General features: G+C 42.3%; 2 protein-coding genes across 2 annotated transcripts; both read right to left on the bottom strand.

Moving 5' to 3' along the window:
• Positions 1–37: 37 nt before the first annotated feature.
• On the bottom strand, positions 38–7,165 carry bpifcl (BPI fold containing family C, like). The gene is made up of 16 exons (NM_001141727.1): positions 7,128–7,165; positions 6,825–6,934; positions 6,620–6,731; positions 6,234–6,362; positions 5,666–5,821; positions 5,515–5,578; positions 5,339–5,399; positions 5,151–5,242; positions 4,811–4,987; positions 4,215–4,274; positions 2,898–3,065; positions 2,719–2,786; positions 2,591–2,633; positions 2,336–2,399; positions 2,049–2,125; positions 38–920 (listed from the first exon to the last, which is right to left on the bottom strand). Exons 2-16 carry the CDS (start codon positions 6,922–6,924, stop codon positions 834–836), a joined length of 1,458 nt encoding a protein of 485 aa, NP_001135199.1. The 5' UTR covers positions 6,925–6,934; positions 7,128–7,165; the 3' UTR covers positions 38–833.
• A 6,288-nt stretch (positions 7,166–13,453) lies between these two features.
• viaat (Vesicular inhibitory amino acid transporter) lies at positions 13,454–17,179 on the bottom strand. The gene is given in 2 exon segments (NM_001165390.1): positions 13,454–15,552; positions 16,503–17,179. Coding segments are annotated over 2 exon segments (1,587 nt in total). The 5' UTR covers positions 16,902–17,179; the 3' UTR covers positions 13,454–14,364.
• Positions 17,180–20,496: the final 3,317 nt, after the last annotated feature.

Here is a 20,496-nt window from a genome sequence, read left to right as displayed (position 1 = left end):
ACAACTAGTAGTAGAATAAGACATGGGAGAGATGACACATTTTGGCAAAGAGATTTATTTATAGACTAATACACTTGAAACAAATAGCCAAACCGAAAACTGCAGACATTGCTGGTGCCTCCCCCGCGATCAAAATGACATCAAAAATAAAATGAAATGGAGCCTAACGTGATCTGAAATCTCAACTAGCAAGTCACAGCAATGAAGAATTGAGTGCGTGGGCGTTCACGTGAAGGGGGGGGGATTCTGGCAGGGGGGAGCTTTTCGACACCACACCTGAACGTAATAAGTCAAATCTGAGAGGTGACGGATCCTGTTCCCGGCTCAAATTAAGCACTACATGTTTACTGTAGCCTTGTTAAACCTTGCATAGCGAACACTTCAAGAAAACAGAAATACACTTTTAGTAAAACAATCATTTATCAGTGTATTAATGTGGTGTTTCATTGTATTGCATCACACAGCTTTATTGTCCAGAGTTGCAATCAGGTTTATTGTGAGCAGCAATCAGTTGTTTTTAGCAGCGTTACAGTACAAGTTGTCTTGTTCCTCTCTTTAATCAGTGATTATCCATTGCCAAAATGGGGCAATGCTCAAATGTAATTTCAGTAGAAGCAGTAGGTTTCATGTAATACTTGTGATAATTGATTAGCTGAAAACTAGGCAAAGCTGAAAATTGTCTGTTGAATAATAGGTTTTAAAATCTATAAGAATCGTCTGATGTTTTAGGTGCAAAAATGTTACTGTGTAGCTACTTGCAGTTCTATATTAAAAAATTAGTAATGCATCATTTCTTTTCTGGGATAATAATGAATGATATTAGCAGGCACCACCTAGAGTCGGTAAGGGTAAATCCCTTCAGAAATGCTCTCTCTCTCGCCAGATTTAACATCAAGGTCTGATGCAATGGACACAAATCCCTGTGGGAGAAAAAAACATCTGAATGAACCCAAGATACTGTATTTTTTATACCTTTATTTAACTCGGAAGTCAGTTAAGAACAAATTCTTATTTTCATTGATGGCCTAGGAACAGTGGGTTAACTGCCTTGTTCAGGGACAGAACAACAGATTTTCACCTCGGGGATTCAATCTTGCAACCTTTCGGTTACTAGTCCAATGCTCTAACCACTAGGCTACCTGCCGTCCCTAGTTCTGGCATATCTGCCAGATCTACTTTGGTGAAAGTAAAGATACACATACACACTGTTAAATAGTTAATTAATGATACCCAAACTATCTACACTGACCCTATCTGCACTGACCCTATCTGCACTGACCCTATGCACACTCACTAGACTATATATACACACCATACTGTACACTCACTCACTCACTCACTCACTCACTCACTCACTCACTCACACATTGACACTCCTACACAACCCCCCCCCCCCCCCCCCCCCACACACACACACACACACACACACACACATACATATTACACATACACGCACAGACATAAACACACACTTTTACACTCATCATTTCCTGCTGCTACTCTGTCCTTTATTTTACTTTTAGTATTATCTATCCTGATAACTAGTCACTTTACACTGCTTTCAGGTACATATCTACCTCGAACACCTCGCACCTCTACGCATTGATCTGGTACTCTCTTTTTTTTATTTCATTCCTCTTGTGCTACTATTTTATTTTTAAACTCTGCATCATTGGGAAGGGCTCGTAAGCAAGCATTTCACAGTAAAGTCTACACCATTTGTATTCGGCGCATGTGACATAACATTTGATTTGATTTGACACACTCACATACTCAAAATAATGTAGCCATAACTGGCAAATTAAACACATTTACAGATTTCCCAACCTACACTAATTGAGGCTGGTTTAAAAGATACACTAATAGATCAAATCCAATCAAAGTTTATTTGTTACATGCGCCGAATACAACAGGTGTAGACCTTACTGTAAAATGCTTATTTACAGGCCAACAATGCGGTCTTAAGAAAAATAAGAGTTAAGAAAATTTTAAAAAGTTTCTAAAAAATGATTAAAAGTAACACAATAAAATAATCCATGGTATCAGACCTGCTGGATCTTCAGCACAGGGTTAACCAGATGGATGTGGTGCATGGTGGGTAAAACAATGCCCTCCTTCAGTTTGGCTGCAACAAACAAACACCAGTAGTTTAGGGTAACTATTTCAGCAGTCCAGTCATTAGGCTTACACACAATGGTTTTGTATGCTAAAAGGTAATACCATGATGAAGTGTGGTTTGACAATGTGTATATGGTCAATATGCACATGAATAGGCCTACTGTAGTACTACTCTAGTATTGTATGCTCTTTTTCCCGCGTACATTTCAGAACTTACCGTTCAGTTTAGCTAACACTGAAATCTTCATCCCCAGCTTCATAAAGTTTTCCAGGGCTGCAGTCTGGAAAATAGTGATCGTTGTCAACATTTGGTAGCTCTTTATTTATCCATACAGGGCCGGTTTCCCAGATACAGATTAAGCTTAGTCCTGGACTAACAAGCATGCCTAATGGAGAAACCGTCCCACAGCGTTCTGAGGTTAAGCAGTGCACCATATCATTGTAAAGGTAATGCAGTGTCTTTGCATCCTACCTGGAATGTTCCCACTTCACTTGATGCAAGTGTCAGGGTAAAACTAGCAAATAGAGAGTTGTATTACTCAATTAATTTACAAATCAAATGTATTTATTTAATTCAAGTGGAACTGAAACTCATCTTACTTGCTTAGTTCCATCATGCCTTTGACTTTCTCTTCTGAAATGCGTATCATCCCACTAAAAATGGAGTCCTGGAAGAGAAGAAGAATTGATTGGAATTAACCCTGCACAGAATGCATTCTGAAAGTACATAATAACTGAAAAGGATTTACATGAACCCTGAACCAAAAAAGCTAACTCACAACATTGAGCTTGAACAGTGGAGTCCGTGAAGCATTTGGCTGGATGGCAAAGGCCTTAACAGCACCTGGAAATTCCAGTGTCACCTTATCAGCCTGGAAGGAAAACATTGGAGCGTCCCTGGCATACACCTGCAGTTCCATCAGCATGTTGGGGAAGAGCTTGGGAAGCTGGGGGGAATTAATTAGTGCATTTAGAAAGATTTTGTTCAAGGGCAAAACTACACTGTCCATACACACTCATTGACAGTTTATTAAGTACACCACCCCGTTCAAGAAAATGGATCGCTCCTACAGACAGTGATTCACGTGGCCTTGGCTTGCTATATAAAGCAGGCAGACAGGCATTGAGGCATTCAGTTACTGTTCGATTGAATGTTAGAATGAGCAAAACAAGTGACCTAAGCGACTTTGAGTGTGCTATGATCGTGGGTGCCAGGCACGTTGGATCCAGTATTTCAGAAACGGCTGCTCTCCTGGGCTTTTTTCATGCACGACAGTGTCAAGGGTTTACAGAGAATGGTGCGACAAACAAAAAACATCCAGTCAGCAGCAGTCCTGTGGGTGAAAACAGCTCATTGATAAGAGAGGTCGAAGGAGAATGGCAAGAATCGTGCAAGCTAACAGGCGGTACACAAACAGACATATAACGGCGTAGTACAACAGTGGTGTGCAGAACGGCATCTCGGAACGCACAGTCCGTCGATCTTTGTCGCGGATGGGCTATTGAATCAGACGACCTCACAGGGTTCCACTCCTATCAGTTAAAAACAAGCAGAAGCGGCTCCAGTGGGCACCCGATCACCAACACTGGACAACTGAGAAGTGGAAAAACATTGCCTGATCTGACAAATCCCGGTTCCTATTGCGTCATGCTGATAGCAGAGTCAGGATTTGGCATAAGTAGCATTAGTCCATTGATACATCCTGCCTGGTGTCAACGGTACAGGCTGGTGACGGTCATTACTGGTGTGGGGAATGTTTTCCTGGCACACGTTAGGTCCATTGATACCAACTGAGCAACGATTGAACGCCACTGTGTATCTGAAAATTGTTGCTGGCCAAACCCAATAGAGCATCTTTGGGATGAGATGGAATGGGCTGTTTGCAGTATGAATGTATCGCTGTCCACTCTGCAGCAACTGCGTGATGACATCGCGTCAGCATGGACCAACATCCCTGTGGAATGTTTCCGACAAGAATTCAGGCTGTTCTGGAGGCAAAGGTGGGTCCGACCCGGTATTAAATTGGTGTAGCTAATTAACTGGCCACTGAGTGCATTTTAACTTTGGCTACGGCCAAGAATTTTCTGGGTGTTACCTGAGGGATGAGAGGCCCGAAGGAGGTTGTGTTGAGACGGAAAGGAGAGGTCTTGGGGATCTGAGATAAATAGAGGAAGTAAGGGGAAGGGTTAAATACGAAGGTTTCTCAACAGTTTGCATACTTAGATTAAAAGGAGCGAAATGACTGTAGTTGACAGACAGACAGACAGACAGACAGACAGACAGACAGACAGACAGACAGACAGACAGGCATGAACATTTGCACGCACACACACACACACACACACACACACACACACACACACACACACACACACACACACACACACACACACACACACACACACACACACAGAAACAGAAACACGTTTATTTTACTATCCTTGTGGGGACCAAACAATTGATTCCCATTAAATATCATATTTTCCCTCACCCCTAACCCTTAACCTAACCCTAACCCTAACCTTTACCATAATTCTAAACCTAACCCTAAACCTAACTTCTAAACCTAAAATAGCAATTTTCCTTGTTTTACTATCCTTGTAAGGACTTCTGGTCCCCACAAGGATAGTAAAACCAAAAACACACACAACACACACACACACACACACACACACACACACACACACACACCATGCTGTCGTTTATTTGGGCCTGCAGGAGTCCAGCGGAGAAGTAAGCGTAGGAGGCAGAGTTGACAGTGAATTCAGACAGGCCCAGGGAGAGCATGTGGCCTTTGTCCTCTGGCAGATTAAAAGGCTCGGCCTTAAAAGGAGGATCTGTGTGACTCTGAACACTGTAGAACTCACCCTGGAACACATAAATCAGTAAATCTGAGCAAGGATCCTGAGTTTAAAAAAGACACCATTTGTTACTGATGCAAAGTATGATACCCCCAGTCCCCACCCTATCTTCTTCATGTAACACAATTATATTGGGTTATGTTGTATCCATTCACATCAGGTAAAGCTACCTTCAAATCCAGACCAAGGCTAATAGAATCAACGAGAGGTGAGTTGGTGAGGGGGACATCCAAAACTAGAGCAGAATTGACCTTGAAGGACACTGTAGTGAAAAAAACAACACCATGAGCACCACAATACTGGTAGAAAGAATATTTGTGAAGCCTATTTTCTTTCTTTGTCCTCCCTACTGCAATACCTTGCATTTCTGATAGATGTCGCTCCAAATCTGTAACACGCTCTTCAACCACTGGGCAGATCTGGGTGCAGTGATATACATTATATGGTCATGCAGTCAGTTGAAAAAACCCTCCACATCATTTGAACATTTACTGGTATAAGGAATACAAATCATGAGTGAATCAATTTACTCACTCTTTCCTCAATTATAGCTTTAATGCGATTGTGGAAAAGGCTCACAAATGGCTGGAAGATCAAACTGTTAACAAAATGGTTACCAAATTATAATGATGATTATAAATCTCTTTCTCTCTCTCCCTCTCTCTAAATACATTTTGAAACATACCTGGCTCCTCCATGGAAATTGATTGATGCCTCGCCGACCCTGGCATCACAGTTTTCACTGGAGATAGAAATGTGTCCACTCAGATCACTCCCTATCTGCACCACAGAGGTCACGTCCACATTGAACACTGCCAGGTCAAATGAGCCACCATCGGTTCTGCAAACACACAGAGAGTGGAACAAGAGATCATGTTATTAGAAATTTGATTCGTTTTGAAGTCATTACAAAAGGTACAGGCTTCAAAGCTCAAAGCTTCTGATGTGAAAACAGGAAGAGCCGTTGAGAGAACTACTGTACTCATTCTTATCTGACTGGTCCCAGATATAATATGTTTGCTCTCTGTACAGATTTAGTGTATCAGGGTATCAGTTCCTCTTATACTGTCATCAGCAGTTGTGTCACCAGTAGTTGTGTTAGCAGTACATTTAACAAAGATTCTCCCTTTTCAGGAGACAGACATCAATAATGTACCTGACCCTCATAATCCAATAGCATGGAAAGATTCAAAGATGGAAAAATAGAAAAACAGGCACCAATCAGACAACAGAAACTGATCGCTGTCACTCACATGATGCCAAAAGTTGTGTGCCAATTTCCACTCATTGAAATGCTGAGGCCACTGATCACAGCCTTGAGTCCCACACCCTCAAAGAACTCCACTGAAGGCTCTGGAACATCACACCCAGACACTGAGATTCTAGAGAGAAGGATGATGGAGACAGTCAATGTTGTGCACATTGTGTCAATAGCACTGTTTTAAATGATAGAACATCTTCGGAGACTATGTTAAAATATTAGACCCAAACTCATTCTTGGTACTTTGCCACCAAAGGACAAAGCACAAAATGTCTGTAGCAGGTTCTTTGACTAATGATGATTAAGTTAAACATTATTCTGAGATTATAAACAGTAATGGTTTACTTTAATTTCATAAATAAAAGCCACAACATGTACCTGTCAAGGACGTAGTGCACCGTTCCTATACCAATGTCAACCCCACCTCTGACATCTGGTATGATCACACTCCCTATCTTCTCCTGCATCCAATCAGCCCCAATGTGTGACCCTGGAGGACACATGAATAAAGTAGCTGTTGAAATGCAATTTCTCTGGTTTGGTATTTTAACTCAAGACAATTGAGGAAATAGCATTTTCTTACCATATTGAAGTCCTTTATTTGTCAATATGGCCTTTATTGCAGGATTTTGTCCAAAAGCATGATTGGTAAGATTCAGCAGCAGTATTAGGAGTGATAACATGCTTAACACCCTATATGGAGAGATATACACTATTGTTCCTCTGAAATAGTACTGCTTTCATAAAATACCATAAACAACTTTTTTTTCAACTATATCCAGCAAATCAGCAAATAAAGATAATTTTGTTAACATGATTTGCATAAGATATACATACATACAGAGACTATAGATTGATGCATGTACAATAAAATGAAGAATTTTACCTAGGTTGATTGCTAGCTCGAGTGTAGATAGATGGCTGTATGTCTGATTTGGGACTGTGCTTAAGTCATGTGATATTTATATATAGTCTATTAGCTTCCTGTTTCATTGTAAAGTGAAACTGCTGAACACCTATCCCCTGTCTTGGTGAGTGGTGCTGAGATATACTGTTGCTAAGTAGTGTGAAAAACAGGAACCATACTCTCAATGTCTGATGACTTTTATTAAACTTTTCTTTTGGTCTGCTTTATAATCTCCACGTTTTAATAGCAGTGCTTAGTAGAATCAGAATAAGGCTCATAGCAAATAAATGTACCAGAAAATAAGTCCTCCCTCTTTACTCATTGTCTTCCTCCATCTTGGTGTAAGCTAGCACACTCCAGTCTAGATACAGTAGCAGATATTTATCCAAATAACAACTGAACAGAATAATAGTACGTCAACCCAGTGTCTAAATTGTGACATTTATTAGGCTTACAAAGAATAAAACATATTATTATTTTTATTTTTTTACAACAGTCCCTGATGTCCAGTTGGCTTTAACCAACACTCGGTCAAGAGGCCCATGGACCAGCTCCCAACCAACAAGACATGAAATATGAGTGATGTCTTTATAAACTAAATGTTGTTTTATAGTTTTTTTTATGTATGCTGATGACTCCTTGGGATGACTCCTTGGGTATCCACTGCTGGCCCCTTATGGGAGCATCAGAAGTCCACTTTAACAAGCAACATGTGGGATCCATATCAGAACATCCTCATTCTGAGAAGAATTGTTATTTACTATAACTTGGAAATCAGGAACTGCAAGAGGTGGTGCAGAGTAATGCTATGGCATATTTAAAAGAATATTCATTATGTTTGTGTTGTGATATGTTTGTATAGTTATATACACTGAGTGTACAAAATATTAGGAACACCTGCTCTTTCCATAACATAGACTGACTAGGTGAATCCAGGTGAAAGATATGATCCCTTATTGATGTCAGCTGCTAAATCCACTTCAATCAGTGTAGATGAAGGGGAGGATTAAGCCTTGAGACAATTGAGACATGGATTGTGTATGTGTGCCATGCAGAGGGTGAATGGGCAAGACAAAAGATTTAAGTGCGTTTGAATGGGATATGGTAGTAGGTGCGCCTGGGGTATGGCACACAGTTGTGAGTATGTCAAAAACTGCAATGCTGCTGGGTTTTTCATGCTCAACAGTTTCCGTGTGTATCAAGAATGGTCCACCACCCAAAGGACATCCAGCCAACTTGTCACAACTGTGGGAAGCATTGGAGTCAACATGGGATAGCATCCCTGTGGAACGATTTCCACGCCTTGTAGAGTCCATTCCCAACGAATTGAGGCTGTTCTGAGGGCATAAGGGGGTGCAACGCAATAGTAGGAAGGTGTTCCTAATGTTTTGTACACTTTATATACACTGCACAAAAAAATAAAGGGAACACTAAAATAACACATCCTAGATCTGAATGAATGAAATAATCTTATTAAATACTTTTTTCTTTACATAGTTGAATGTGCTGACAACAAAATCACACAAAAATAATCAATGGAAATACAATTTATCAACCCATGGAGGTCTGGATTTGGAGTCACACTCAAAATTAAAGTGAAAAACCACCCTACAGGCTGATCCAACTTTGATGTAATGTCCTTAAAACAAGTCAAAATGAGGCTCAGTAGTGTGTGTGGCCTCCACGTGCCTGTATGACCTCCCTACAACGCCTGGGCATGCTCCTGATGAGGTGGCGGATGGTCTCCTGAGGGATCTCCTCCCAGACCTGGACTAAAGCATCTGCCAACTCCTGGACAGTCTGTGGTGCAACGTGGCGTTGGTGGATGGAGCGAGACATGATGTCCCAGATGTGCTCAATTGGATTCAGGTCTGGGGAACGGGCGGGCCAGTCCATAGCATCAATGCCTTCCTCTTGCAGGAACTGCTGACACACTCCAGCCACATGAGGTCTATCATTGTCTTGCATTAGGAGGAACCCAGGGCCAACCACACCAGCATATGGTCTCACAAGGGGTCTGAAGATCTCATCTCGGTACCTAATGGCAGTCAGGCTACCTCTGGCGAGCACATGGAGGGCTGTGCGGCCCCCCAAAGAAATGCCACCCCACACCATGACTGACCCACCGCCAAACCGGTCATGCTGGAGGATGTTGCAGGCAGCAGAACGTTCTCCACGGCGTCTCCAGACTCTGTCACGTCTGTCACGTGCTCAGTGTGAACCTGCTTTCATCTGTGAAGAGCACAGGGCGCCAGGGGCGAATTTGCCAATCTTGGTGTTCTCTGGCAAATGCCAAACGTCCTGCACGGTGTTGGGCTTTAAGCACAACCCCCACCTGTGGATGTCGGGCCCTCATACCACCCTCATGGAGTCTCTTTCTGACCGTTTGAGCAGACACATGCACATTTGTGGCCTGCTGGAGGTCATTTTGCAGGGCTCTGGCAGTGCTCCTCCTGCTCCTCCTTCCACAAAGGCGGAGGTAGCGGTCCTGCTGCTGGGTTGTTGCCCTCCTACGGCCTCCTCCACGTCTTCTGATGTACTGGCCTGTCTCCTGGTAGCGCCTCCATGCTCTGGACACTACGCTGACAGACACAGCAAACCTTCTTGCCACAACTCGCATTGATGTGCAATCCTGGATGAGCTAAACTGCCTGAGCCACTTGTGTGGGTTGTAGACTCCGTCTCATGCTACCACTAGAGTGAAAGCGCCTCCATGCATATACATATATGGTACTGTGTGTGTGTGTGTGTGTGTGTGTGTGTGTGTGTGTGTGTGTGTGTGTGTGTGTGTGTGTGTGTGTGTGTATATATATACATATATACACACACACACACACACACACACACACACACACACACATACATACATACATACATACATATATATATATACACACACACACACACACACAGTACCAGTCAAAAGTTTGGGCACACCTACTCATTCCAGGATATTTCTCAATTTTTACTATTTTCTACATTGTAGAATAGCAGTGAAGACATCAAAACTATGAAATAACACATGGAATCATGTAGTAACCAAACAAGTGTTAAACAAATAAAAATATATTTCTTGAAAGTAGCCATCCTTTGCCTTGATGACAGCTTTGCACACACTTGGCATTCTCTCAACCAGCTTCATGAAGAATGCTTTTCCAACAGACTTGCAGAAGTTCCCACATATACTGAGCACTTGTTGGCTGCTTTTCCTTCACTCTGCGGTCCAACTCATCCCAAACCATCTCATTCGGGTTGAGGTCAGGTGATTGTGGAGGTCAGGTCATCTGATGCAGCACTCCGTCCCTCTCCTTGGTCAAATAGCCCTTACAAATCAAATCAAATGTTATTTGTAACATGCGCCGAATACAACAGGTATACAACCTTACAGTGAAATGCTTACTTACAAGCCCTTAACCAGCAATGCAGTTAAGAAAAATACCTAAAAAATATAAGAACAAAAGCAACAAATAATTAAAGAGCAGCAGTAAAATACCAATAGAGAGGCTATATACAGGGCAATGCAAATAGTCTGGGTAGCCATATGATTAGACATTTAGGAGTCTTATGGCTTGGGGGTAGAACCTGTTAAGAAGCCTCTTGAACCTAGACTTGGTGCTCCGATACCGCTTGCTGTGTGGTAGCAGAGAGAACAGTCTATGACTAGGGTTGTTGGAGTCTTTGACAATTTGTAGGACCTTCCTCTGACACTGCCTGGTATAGAGGTCCTGGATGGCAGGAAGCTTGGCCCCAGTGATGTACTGGGCAGTACACACTACCCTCTGTAGTGCCTTGCGGTCGGAGGCCGAGCAGTTGCCATACCAGGCAGTGATGCAACCCGTCAGTATGCTTTCGATGGTGCAGCTGTAGAACCTTTTGGGGATCTGAGGACCCATGAGAAATCTTTTCTGTCTCCTGAGGGGGAATATGTTTTGTCATGCCCTCTTCACGACTGTCTTGGTGTGCTTAGACCATGTTAGTTTGTTGGTGATGTGGAAGGCAAGGAACTTGAAGCTCTCAACCTGCTCCACTACAGCCCCGTCGAAGAGAATGGGGGCATGCTCGGTCTTCCTTTTCCTGTTGTCCACAATCATCTCCTTTGTCTTGATCACATTGAGGGAGAGGTTGTTGTCCTTGCACAACACGGTCAGGTATCAGGTATAGGCTGTCTCAGCGTTGTCAGTGATCAGGCCTACTACTGTTGTGTCATCGGCAAACTTAATGATGGTGTTGGAGTCGTGCCTGGCTGTGCAGTCATGAGTGAAGTGGGAGTACAAGAGGTGGACTGAGTATGCACCCCTGAGGGGTCCCCGTGATGAGGATCAGCGTAGCGGTTGTGTTGTTACCTACCCTTACCACCTGTGTGCGGCCCGTCAGGAAGTCCAGGATCCAGTTGCAGAGGGAGGTGTTCAGTCCCAGCTTTGAGGGCACTATGGTGTTGAACGCTGAGCTGTAGTCAATGAATAGCATTCTCACATAGGTGTTCCTTTTGTCCAGGTGTGAAAGGGCAGTGTGGAGTGCAATAGAGATTGCATCATGTGTGAATCTGTTGGGGCGGTACGCAAATTGGAGTGGGTCTAGGGTTTCTGGGATAATGGTGTTGATGTGAGCCAAGACCAGCCTTTTCAAAGCACTTCATGGCTACATACGTGAGTGCTACGGGTCGGTAGTCAGTTAGGCAGGTTACCTTAGGGTTCTTGGGCACAGGGACTATGGTGGTGTGCTTGAAACATGTTGGTATTACAGACTCAGACAGGGAGAGGTTGAAAATGTCAGTGAAGACACTTGCCATTTGGTCAGCACATGTTCGGAGTACATGTCCTGGTAATCTGTCTGGTCCTGCGGCCTTATGAATGTTGACCTGTTTAAAGGTCTTACTCATATCGGCTGCGAAAACCGTGATCACACAGTCTTCCGGAACAGCTGATGCTCTCATGCATGTTTCAGTGTTACTTGCGTCGAAGCAAACATAGAAGTAATTTAGCTTGTCTGGCAGGCTTGTGGCACTGGGCAGCTCTTGGCAGTTTTTCCCTTTGAAGTCTGTAATAGTTTGCAAACCCTGCCACATCATACATTTCCACCAGTCTAATGTCCATTGCTCTTGTTTCTTGACCCAAACAAGTCTCTTCTTCTTATTGGTGTCCTTTAGTAGTGGTTTCTTTGCAGCAATTTGACCATGAAGGCCTGATTCACGCAATCTCCTCTGAACAGTTGATGTTGAGATGTGTCTGTTACTTGAACTCTGTGAAGCATTTATTTGGGCTGCATTCTGAGGTGCAGTTAATTCTAATGAACTTATCCTCTGCAGCAATCGTACTCTGGGTCTCCCTTTCCTGTGGCAGTTCTCATGAGAGGCAGTTTTTTCAACTGCACTTTTATATATATATTTTTTAATTTAACTAGGCAAGCCAGTTAAGAACAAATTCTTATTTATTATGACGGCCTACCCCGGCCAAACCCTAACCCGGACGACGTTGCGCAAATTGTGCACCGCCCTAAGCTGGACGACGTTGGGCCAATTGTGCACCGCCCCACTTGAAGAAACTTTCAAAGGTCTTGATATTTTTCGGATTGACTGACCTTCATGTCTTCAAGTAATGATGGACTGTCATTTCTCTTTGCTTATTTGAGCTGTTCTTGACATAATATGAACTTAGTCTTTTACAAAATAGGGCTGTCTTCTGTATACCACCCCTATCTTGTCACAATACAACTGATTGGCTCAAACACATTAAGAAGGAAAGAAATTCCACAAATGAACTTTTAACAAGGCACACCTGTTAATTGAAATGCATTCCAGGTGACTACTTCATGAAGCTGGTTGAGAGAATGCCAAGAGTGTGCAAAGCTGTTATCAAGGCAAAGGGTGGCTACTTTCAAGAATCTCAAATATATATAAAATATATTTTGTTTAACACATTTTTGGTTACTACATGATTCCATATGTGTTATTTCATTGTTTAGATGTATTCACTATTATTCTACAACGTAGGAATTAGTAAAATAACGAAAAACCCTGGAATGAGTATGCGTGTCCAAACCTTTGACTGGTACTGTATATATGTATATATTATTTGTACCTTTATTTTGACAGTGCTCATGTCTCTTGGGCTGGCTATATAATTATTAAGTTAATTGGGAATTAGAATGTATGTGGAGTCTAAATTTATAGGCAGATAATTCGCATGTGCATGTGAGGTGAGTAAATCTATGATCATTTGCATAATACTGCACACCACATCCGCTTTCCTCATCCAGATTTCTGCTTCCATTTTACTGAAAGACCCCCAAACAACCACTGACTATATATTCATCCATAAAAACCTACATTTTATTCACCCATAGATTATTTTTTTCGCACATACATGAGCGTTCACAAATTCCAGATAGACATTTAATCCTTGGACAATGATATGAACATAATGCATAAAATATTCGATTTTTTATCTATTAATTCAACACATACTCGTTTCTTACACGTCATGATTAATTCCATGAAAGCACAATTAATACGTTCAACAGGTAGAGAGACTATACAGAAGACAGATGGTTTCATATAAACACATAGGAGCCACTTGCTTGCACTGCAATAATTCACTTCATCCATAATGACACTTGAAACACCAAAAACCAAATGTGTCGACAAGGAGTACGATTGAAAACGAATCGAAATGTTTTGATTAAACCACTATATATATATATATATATATATATATGTGTGTATGTTTACCCTATAGCACCATCCAACGTGGGTGCCCGGAGCATGTTTTCTCTGGTATGTCGACAGAACCTGCATGAGATCTAATTCTATAGCAGCTCGATAATAAAACACTCACTTACGTATTTAAAAAAAAATCTTCATAAGGAAACCAATTATCAATGCAGATATCAAGACATCCACACACTAAGTTAGGCCTTATACACAGCTCATTTTCACATGCCTGACTTTGCCTGATCAGACCATGCATCATATTCAACGCTTCAGAGATGATCCATTTCAAAGGACACTGCATTGCCCACTTCCTAATTAACATAACATTTCATTACTAAATACTGTACACTATGATTGTAAAGTCTATTATTGCACATTATCACGAAGGCAAAAAACAAAGTACACAGTTACACAGTCTCCCTTTTGCTCTGTCAATCAGTCTGTCATTCAGCGCCAATGATCGATGAGATTATGACCTATGGGCTACAGAGGTAGAATGTATACATTCTTATTCCTCGACTCCATATTTGAATGCCTCAATGAGCCCCTCTACTGAGTGAATAAACCCAGAAATGCTGCATATGCCTCCTATAACGAATATGGCGACGTCGAAGAACACGTGGTGCCATAAGAGTTTCCTCCACATCAGTTTTAGATGAAAGAGAGCCGGGAGAAGGAAGCACAACCCGGCGCCGGTAAGACTCCCGGTTAAGCCCATGAGGAGTGCGAAGTGCGGGACAAAGATGGCCATGATCAACGTGAACACCACCAGGAGGCACCGGAGGCCCAGTCCCCAGGATTTAATCCGTCCTCCCGGCCCGTAACAGTCAGGGAAAATAGCGCGCCCTCCATCCTGGAAAAAAGACTTCTCCAGGACCTCTACAGCAGCGAAGAACGGCAGCGGATACGAAAGCAAAGCCTTGGCCACCAGGAACAGGTTGACCACCGCTCTGATGGTGGACGGCAGGTTGTCCGTGATAACCTCTTTGGTGGCATCTGCCCAAGTCAAGTAGGCCACCAGAGCGAACAGGCCCTTCAGAACGCAGGCACCGATGTGGGTCCAGTCCATCATGCAGTGGAACTCCTTTGGCCTCTGCATGTTCCCCTCCAGCGATGGCAGGAAGATCTGGGACGTGTAGCTGAAGACGATGATGCCAATGGAGATGGGGAACTTCTTGACATCGATATAAAACTTGACTTTGTCCCAGGCCCAGTCGCGGGCTCTGGAGAGGCAGTAGGCTATCACCAGGATGTTGATGACAAAGTGCGCGATGGTGCAGAGCAAGCTGAACTTGGACACCGCCTTGAGGCTCTTGAGGAACGCGCAAGGCAGGAGGGCAGCCGTGGCAACTACAGACCAAGCCTTCTGCGAGACCGGCAGATTGGGGAAGCTGTTGACCATCAGGTTGCCGCTGACCACCACGTACAGGATACAGGTCATGACCAACTCAATGATCTGAGCAACGTTAACTATATGTCCGCCCAGAGACGGGAACCGTGGCTGGCAGCACGCGTTGGCGATGTCCACGTAGGAGTCCCTCACGCGCACCAGAATTCCATCCTCATTCTCTTCATACAGACACGCAATAAGAATCTTTCCGGTGTAACAACATACAACGGCGGCAAATATGATAAGAAAGAGTCCGAGGTATCCTCCGTGAAGAATGGCGTATGGTAACCCAAGGACGAACATCCCCTGTGGATACACAAGCACAGTTGAGTCGTAATGGAAATGGGCTTATCGAAGTGGCATGCCTCCCCACACCACACATGCAATAAATGTATCCTATTTAAAGTTGCATAATAATAGCAAACGACATTCACATTTTCCTAATCATACATGTGTGAAACCCCACATTTAACGACTGGAGTTGAGAGAAAAAAAAAGCCTAGGCAGGCCTCTGTTTTTCTGTCAGGTGACTAGCGTCCAGGCACAGAATCTAATATTTCTAAAATATTTCCTCATCAATACTGGATTTATTTTGTATAATCCACTGTAAAAATAACATATACCATTTAGCAGACGCTGATATCCAAATCGATTTACAGACATTCATGCATACATTTTATGTATGGGTGGTCCCGGGAATCGAACATACTACCCTGGGTTACAAGCTCCCTGCTCTACCAACTACAAAGGACCACTGTGAAATGTTATCAAGAATAACGATGTAGGCCTAATGGTCCCCGAGGCTAATCCAAACCATTTCAGCCGTGATTCATTCCAGACGGAGGCAACGGGGGTCTGTTTTTTGCTGATAAGAAATAGGCTATCTTGCATAAATCCCTATTTTCCTCTAAAATCTCAAATTATTATTATACACATGCTTAAAATTAAATTGACATTCTCTTCTGATTAAATAAAGGCACCGATATGCATTTTTTTTTTTTTTAAATAAAATATTTAAGACACACTTGTTCTAAATTAAGGATTGTGAAATATGAAACCATACAATATGCCTATTCAAAGTCTATTTTTACATGTCAATGAAAACATTGCTAAAGTCATTTTAAGGTCTGTTTCAGTATTTTTGTAGAATGCAAATCGGTGTCCCTGAATGGGCGTATATTGCAAGTCTATCTTGACAATAGGCTTACATTGACATAGTGCCAATATGTTTGTGTGTTTCTTTAAATTATTTCTACCTGAATGGCATTGGTGACGTTCCACCCCGCATCCCAAGTGGTAATTTTGGGTTTGTCCTCTAATGCCAACTCGTTACACGCCCCAGTGTTCTTGAGGGAGGAAGAGGATGGTGGACCGGTTCCGTCTCTCTGGTAGTGGCTGTCCCCCACCATCAGCTCGTCTCCTCCGTCCATATCTCCCCCTTCTTCGTCACCCTGCATGATGTCCATCTGCATCCCCTGCCTGTAGTCAAAATCCAAGTCATCGCAGTCCACGAACCCCAGACCCTCTTCATCCGTAGCGGCCTGGAAGCCCAGCCTGGCAAACACTCCGCTTACCTTGGCCTGAGACTTATTGGACACTGTGTTGGCCGCATTGGTCAGCTTGTTGCCGATCTTGTGTCGAATTAAGTGAGCCATTGTTGTGAAATAAATGTGAATCTTCAGATATCAATTGGATCAAATATGGTTATTAGTTATTTTGGCTGTTGCTGCTGCTGCTGTGAGAGAAAGATAACCATGCCTGTTGCCAATACGTTTTGACGTTTCTCTTAACGGCTGTCCAACCGTTACATCCACATAGGCTCTCCTTAAAATCCCGTCTGTTGGTCTTGATTATCCATGTCACTCTCAAACCCCTCCTGACACTTTCTTGGCTTCAGAAGAAATTATGCAAAACAATTCTTCCTCAAGTTGGTTCTTCTAAACTGCTGAATGTGATCGAATGTCCCTGTTTGTGACCTCTCCATTAAGTTGTCCGTTCTGGTTCGGATGTTGCAGTCAACTGTGGCGCAGCTGTGACAAGTGCAACCCACGAGCGATGGAATCTGTGTGTCACAGTCGGACTAGGCACGTGTCCTCGTATACTGCCAATGCAATGACTTGCTCAGCAGGCAAAAACCTCTCATGGTTCTGAAGCGGGTGTGTGTGTGCGTGTGTGAGAGCGAGACAGACGCAGCCTACGACATAAGTATGACCCCCCTCACTGGCGCAAATTCTCTGCAGTAGCCTAAGACCAAGGACAAAATTGTCAATTTATTACGTTTAGCAAATTGCTTTGAGATTTGAGGGATAAAGGGGTGTAGTATTTCGTTACCAGAGGCATGGATGCTAGCTCTTACGCTTTATTTATACAAAATATGTGTGCTTTATTCGATTAAGATCATTTTGCATATTGAATTAGACCTAATTCTATTTTTAATTTTGATCGATCATTTGTTCCAATATTTTTCGTTATGATATGATGACACTAAACATTCAGATCGTGTTGATCTGGCAGATGTATTATCAGTTTCATGAAGGTGTAGTTTATAATTGCAGACGCATATGTTCGTTGAAAAATGTGATTTAGACTGCCTACCATTCATAGGCCTATACCAATGTTTTTGTCTTTGTCTTTTTATTCCTAATGCAAAAATACATAGAGGTCTAAAATGGATAAATAAATATTACATATTTGAAGATGAAAATCGTAGCTCGAACCTAGCTGTGACATCAATAGCATATTATTTTGATTATTTCCGTTTGTTTTTTAGTTTATTCGCTATAAGAATTTGGAGCCAACGTTTTGTTTTATGGCCCTTTGAGTATAGCCAGCACTTACTCTTTTTTATTTGGTATAATATATATCAAAACAATCTTAAAAAATAAATATTCTTATCTAATTTGTTTTCCGATTATTTTAATTGATTAGCGTATCTCTGTAGCCTAAGTACATTTTTGTTCATGGGAGCAGATACTTTAAATTCAGCTGATAAATTAGAGACCACGACCCGCATGAATCTTCATGAGAAAATTCTCCTAATTTCAGCATTGCAGAACCTGGGACAGCGACTTGAATTTTCGCATACTGGCTATATAACCTTCTGTAACTGCCAAGTCATTTTTTTAAATGTCCCCTGTTGGTTGACAAGCTATTTCCAATGTAGATCTACACAGCATTAGCAAATTCCTCATGGTTAGATCGACTATACATCTGGCATGGAAACCAAATGTAGGCCTAAATAGTATAATATCTCATGTTGGTTGTCCTTGAAAAGGCATGGCATTCTAGTCCTCATTAAACACATGCCCGTGTCGTGTGCGTCTGCTTTAGAACTCCCGTATTACGATATGACATTAAAGAGCAGGAATGTGTTCGAAAATGCAGAAGAAAAAAATCACGGTAACATTTGATGCCTCCAACTGTAATCCCTCAGATGATAAGAGGCACCTTATCCTTCTCTTCTAATCGGTTCCGACATGTCACGACGCATTACAGTATTACTGTCATCAGGTTTTGGTGCCTGCGTAGGCAAGGCATTTCTAATATTTCCTTTTGTCGGAATACATTATGAACATTAAAGGAAAGGCAGAAATACAGTTTACTCTTTTCACAGAGTGAGAATAGCACGTGGACAGACTGATGATAAATTCATTACAGAATAATGTATGTAGAATTGTGCATTGGTCGAAGACTAAATGAGACAAAAACGTGAAAGACGATGAGAACTCAACATTTTGTATCAACCCAGAAAGTCCCTATATTTTCATGCTGGGCTTAGGCTGCTTTGCCAGCTGCCGTTTGTGTTGAGGCATGCACAGTGTGCGTGTGTATGTATGTGTGCTTGCATGCTTGTGTGTGTGAGGACAGTGAGGAAAGAATGTTCCCGGGAGAGTCCTTGGGGCATCTCAGTGACTAAACCTCCCTCCCCCATTCATGTACAAAACCCTGGTCTTGGACAGAGGATAGGCTGCAAATCTTACACAAACACACACACACACACACCCATGCCCCCCCAAACTGGATTAAAATGAACAGCACTGCACCTTCATCATGAAACAGGGTTTTTAATTCCAGTGAAATGTACTTACTAATCTTCTGGACACAAAAATATGTTGTTCTCTATCTGTATTTGCACATTTGGAACTTCATAAGAAATAGATTTTCAGACATATTATTATTGAGATGGCATCAAATTGCTTGCTGTGGTGACCAATTTAGCTTTGGGTTACAGAGACAAACATTTATTCAGCAAAGATGAAAGAGGGATGTCTGAAGGGGGAGAGATACTGAAGGCTTATAACCTGCTAACATGCACCAACTGGGGGCAATAGTCTCAGATAGTTGCCATGGCCACAATAATTGGTTGGCAAGACTCAAAGGAACACAGGTTGTCTGTCTGAAAGCCCCACCGGATGAAAAGGGAAGCCACTCAAGCCAATCTAGAGCCCTAACAATGAGAAGGGATCTAAGAAAATATAGCATCCTGAATTTTTTTTCAAAAACTGAGCATTTTGGTTTAGAATAGAGAAATGTAATCTGCTGCTTATACTAAATGGTCCACAAGGACATGCAATTTACATAGGAATAGATAAATAAACACACACATTTTGAAATCTTTCCTTGGATCCCCTATGAAACATGAACACAACTTACACATACACAGACACTACACACCCAGGGATTCATGCAAAGTGACAGGTGCACAAACACATTAATAACTCTATGGCCCAAAAATATCTGTTATGCTTACAGGGCTTAAGACTGAAGAGAGTGGTAGTGACAGTCTCTGTGTGTGAGGGGGCGGGGTAGTGTTTAGGGGATGCAGGGCGTTTGGTTTGCTGCTGTGGCTCTGGTATCAGGCAGTCTAGCGGTTAAGAGCCTTGGGCCAGTAACTAAAAGGTCGCTGGTTTGAATCCCGAGCCAACTAGGTGAAAAATCTGTCGATATGCCCTTGAGCACGGCACTTAACCCTAGTTGCTCTGGATAAGAGCATCTGCTAAATTACTCAAATGTAAATATCAGAGGCAGCAGTAGGAATCTAAATGCAAACCTCAGCCTATTATGTAAACGGTGTTCCCTTCCCTTCATTCATTTATGTCACAGATAGTTGGAGGTTTTCTCTTTTTATTTCACCAGTCCTGCATGCAAAGATTCAAACTGACATTTCACCATTTAATCTCATGATCAGCACAGAGAGAGCTGCAGCAGGAAAGATGAGTCTTAGGTACTGACAATCATAACATTGCTATT

This window comes from Salmo salar, chromosome 13, assembly GCF_965601325.2.
Source record: "Salmo salar chromosome 13, fSalSal1, whole genome shotgun sequence".
Taxonomy (NCBI): domain Eukaryota; kingdom Metazoa; phylum Chordata; class Actinopteri; order Salmoniformes; family Salmonidae; genus Salmo; species Salmo salar.
This window is presented reverse-complemented; position numbering and strand designations above follow the sequence as displayed.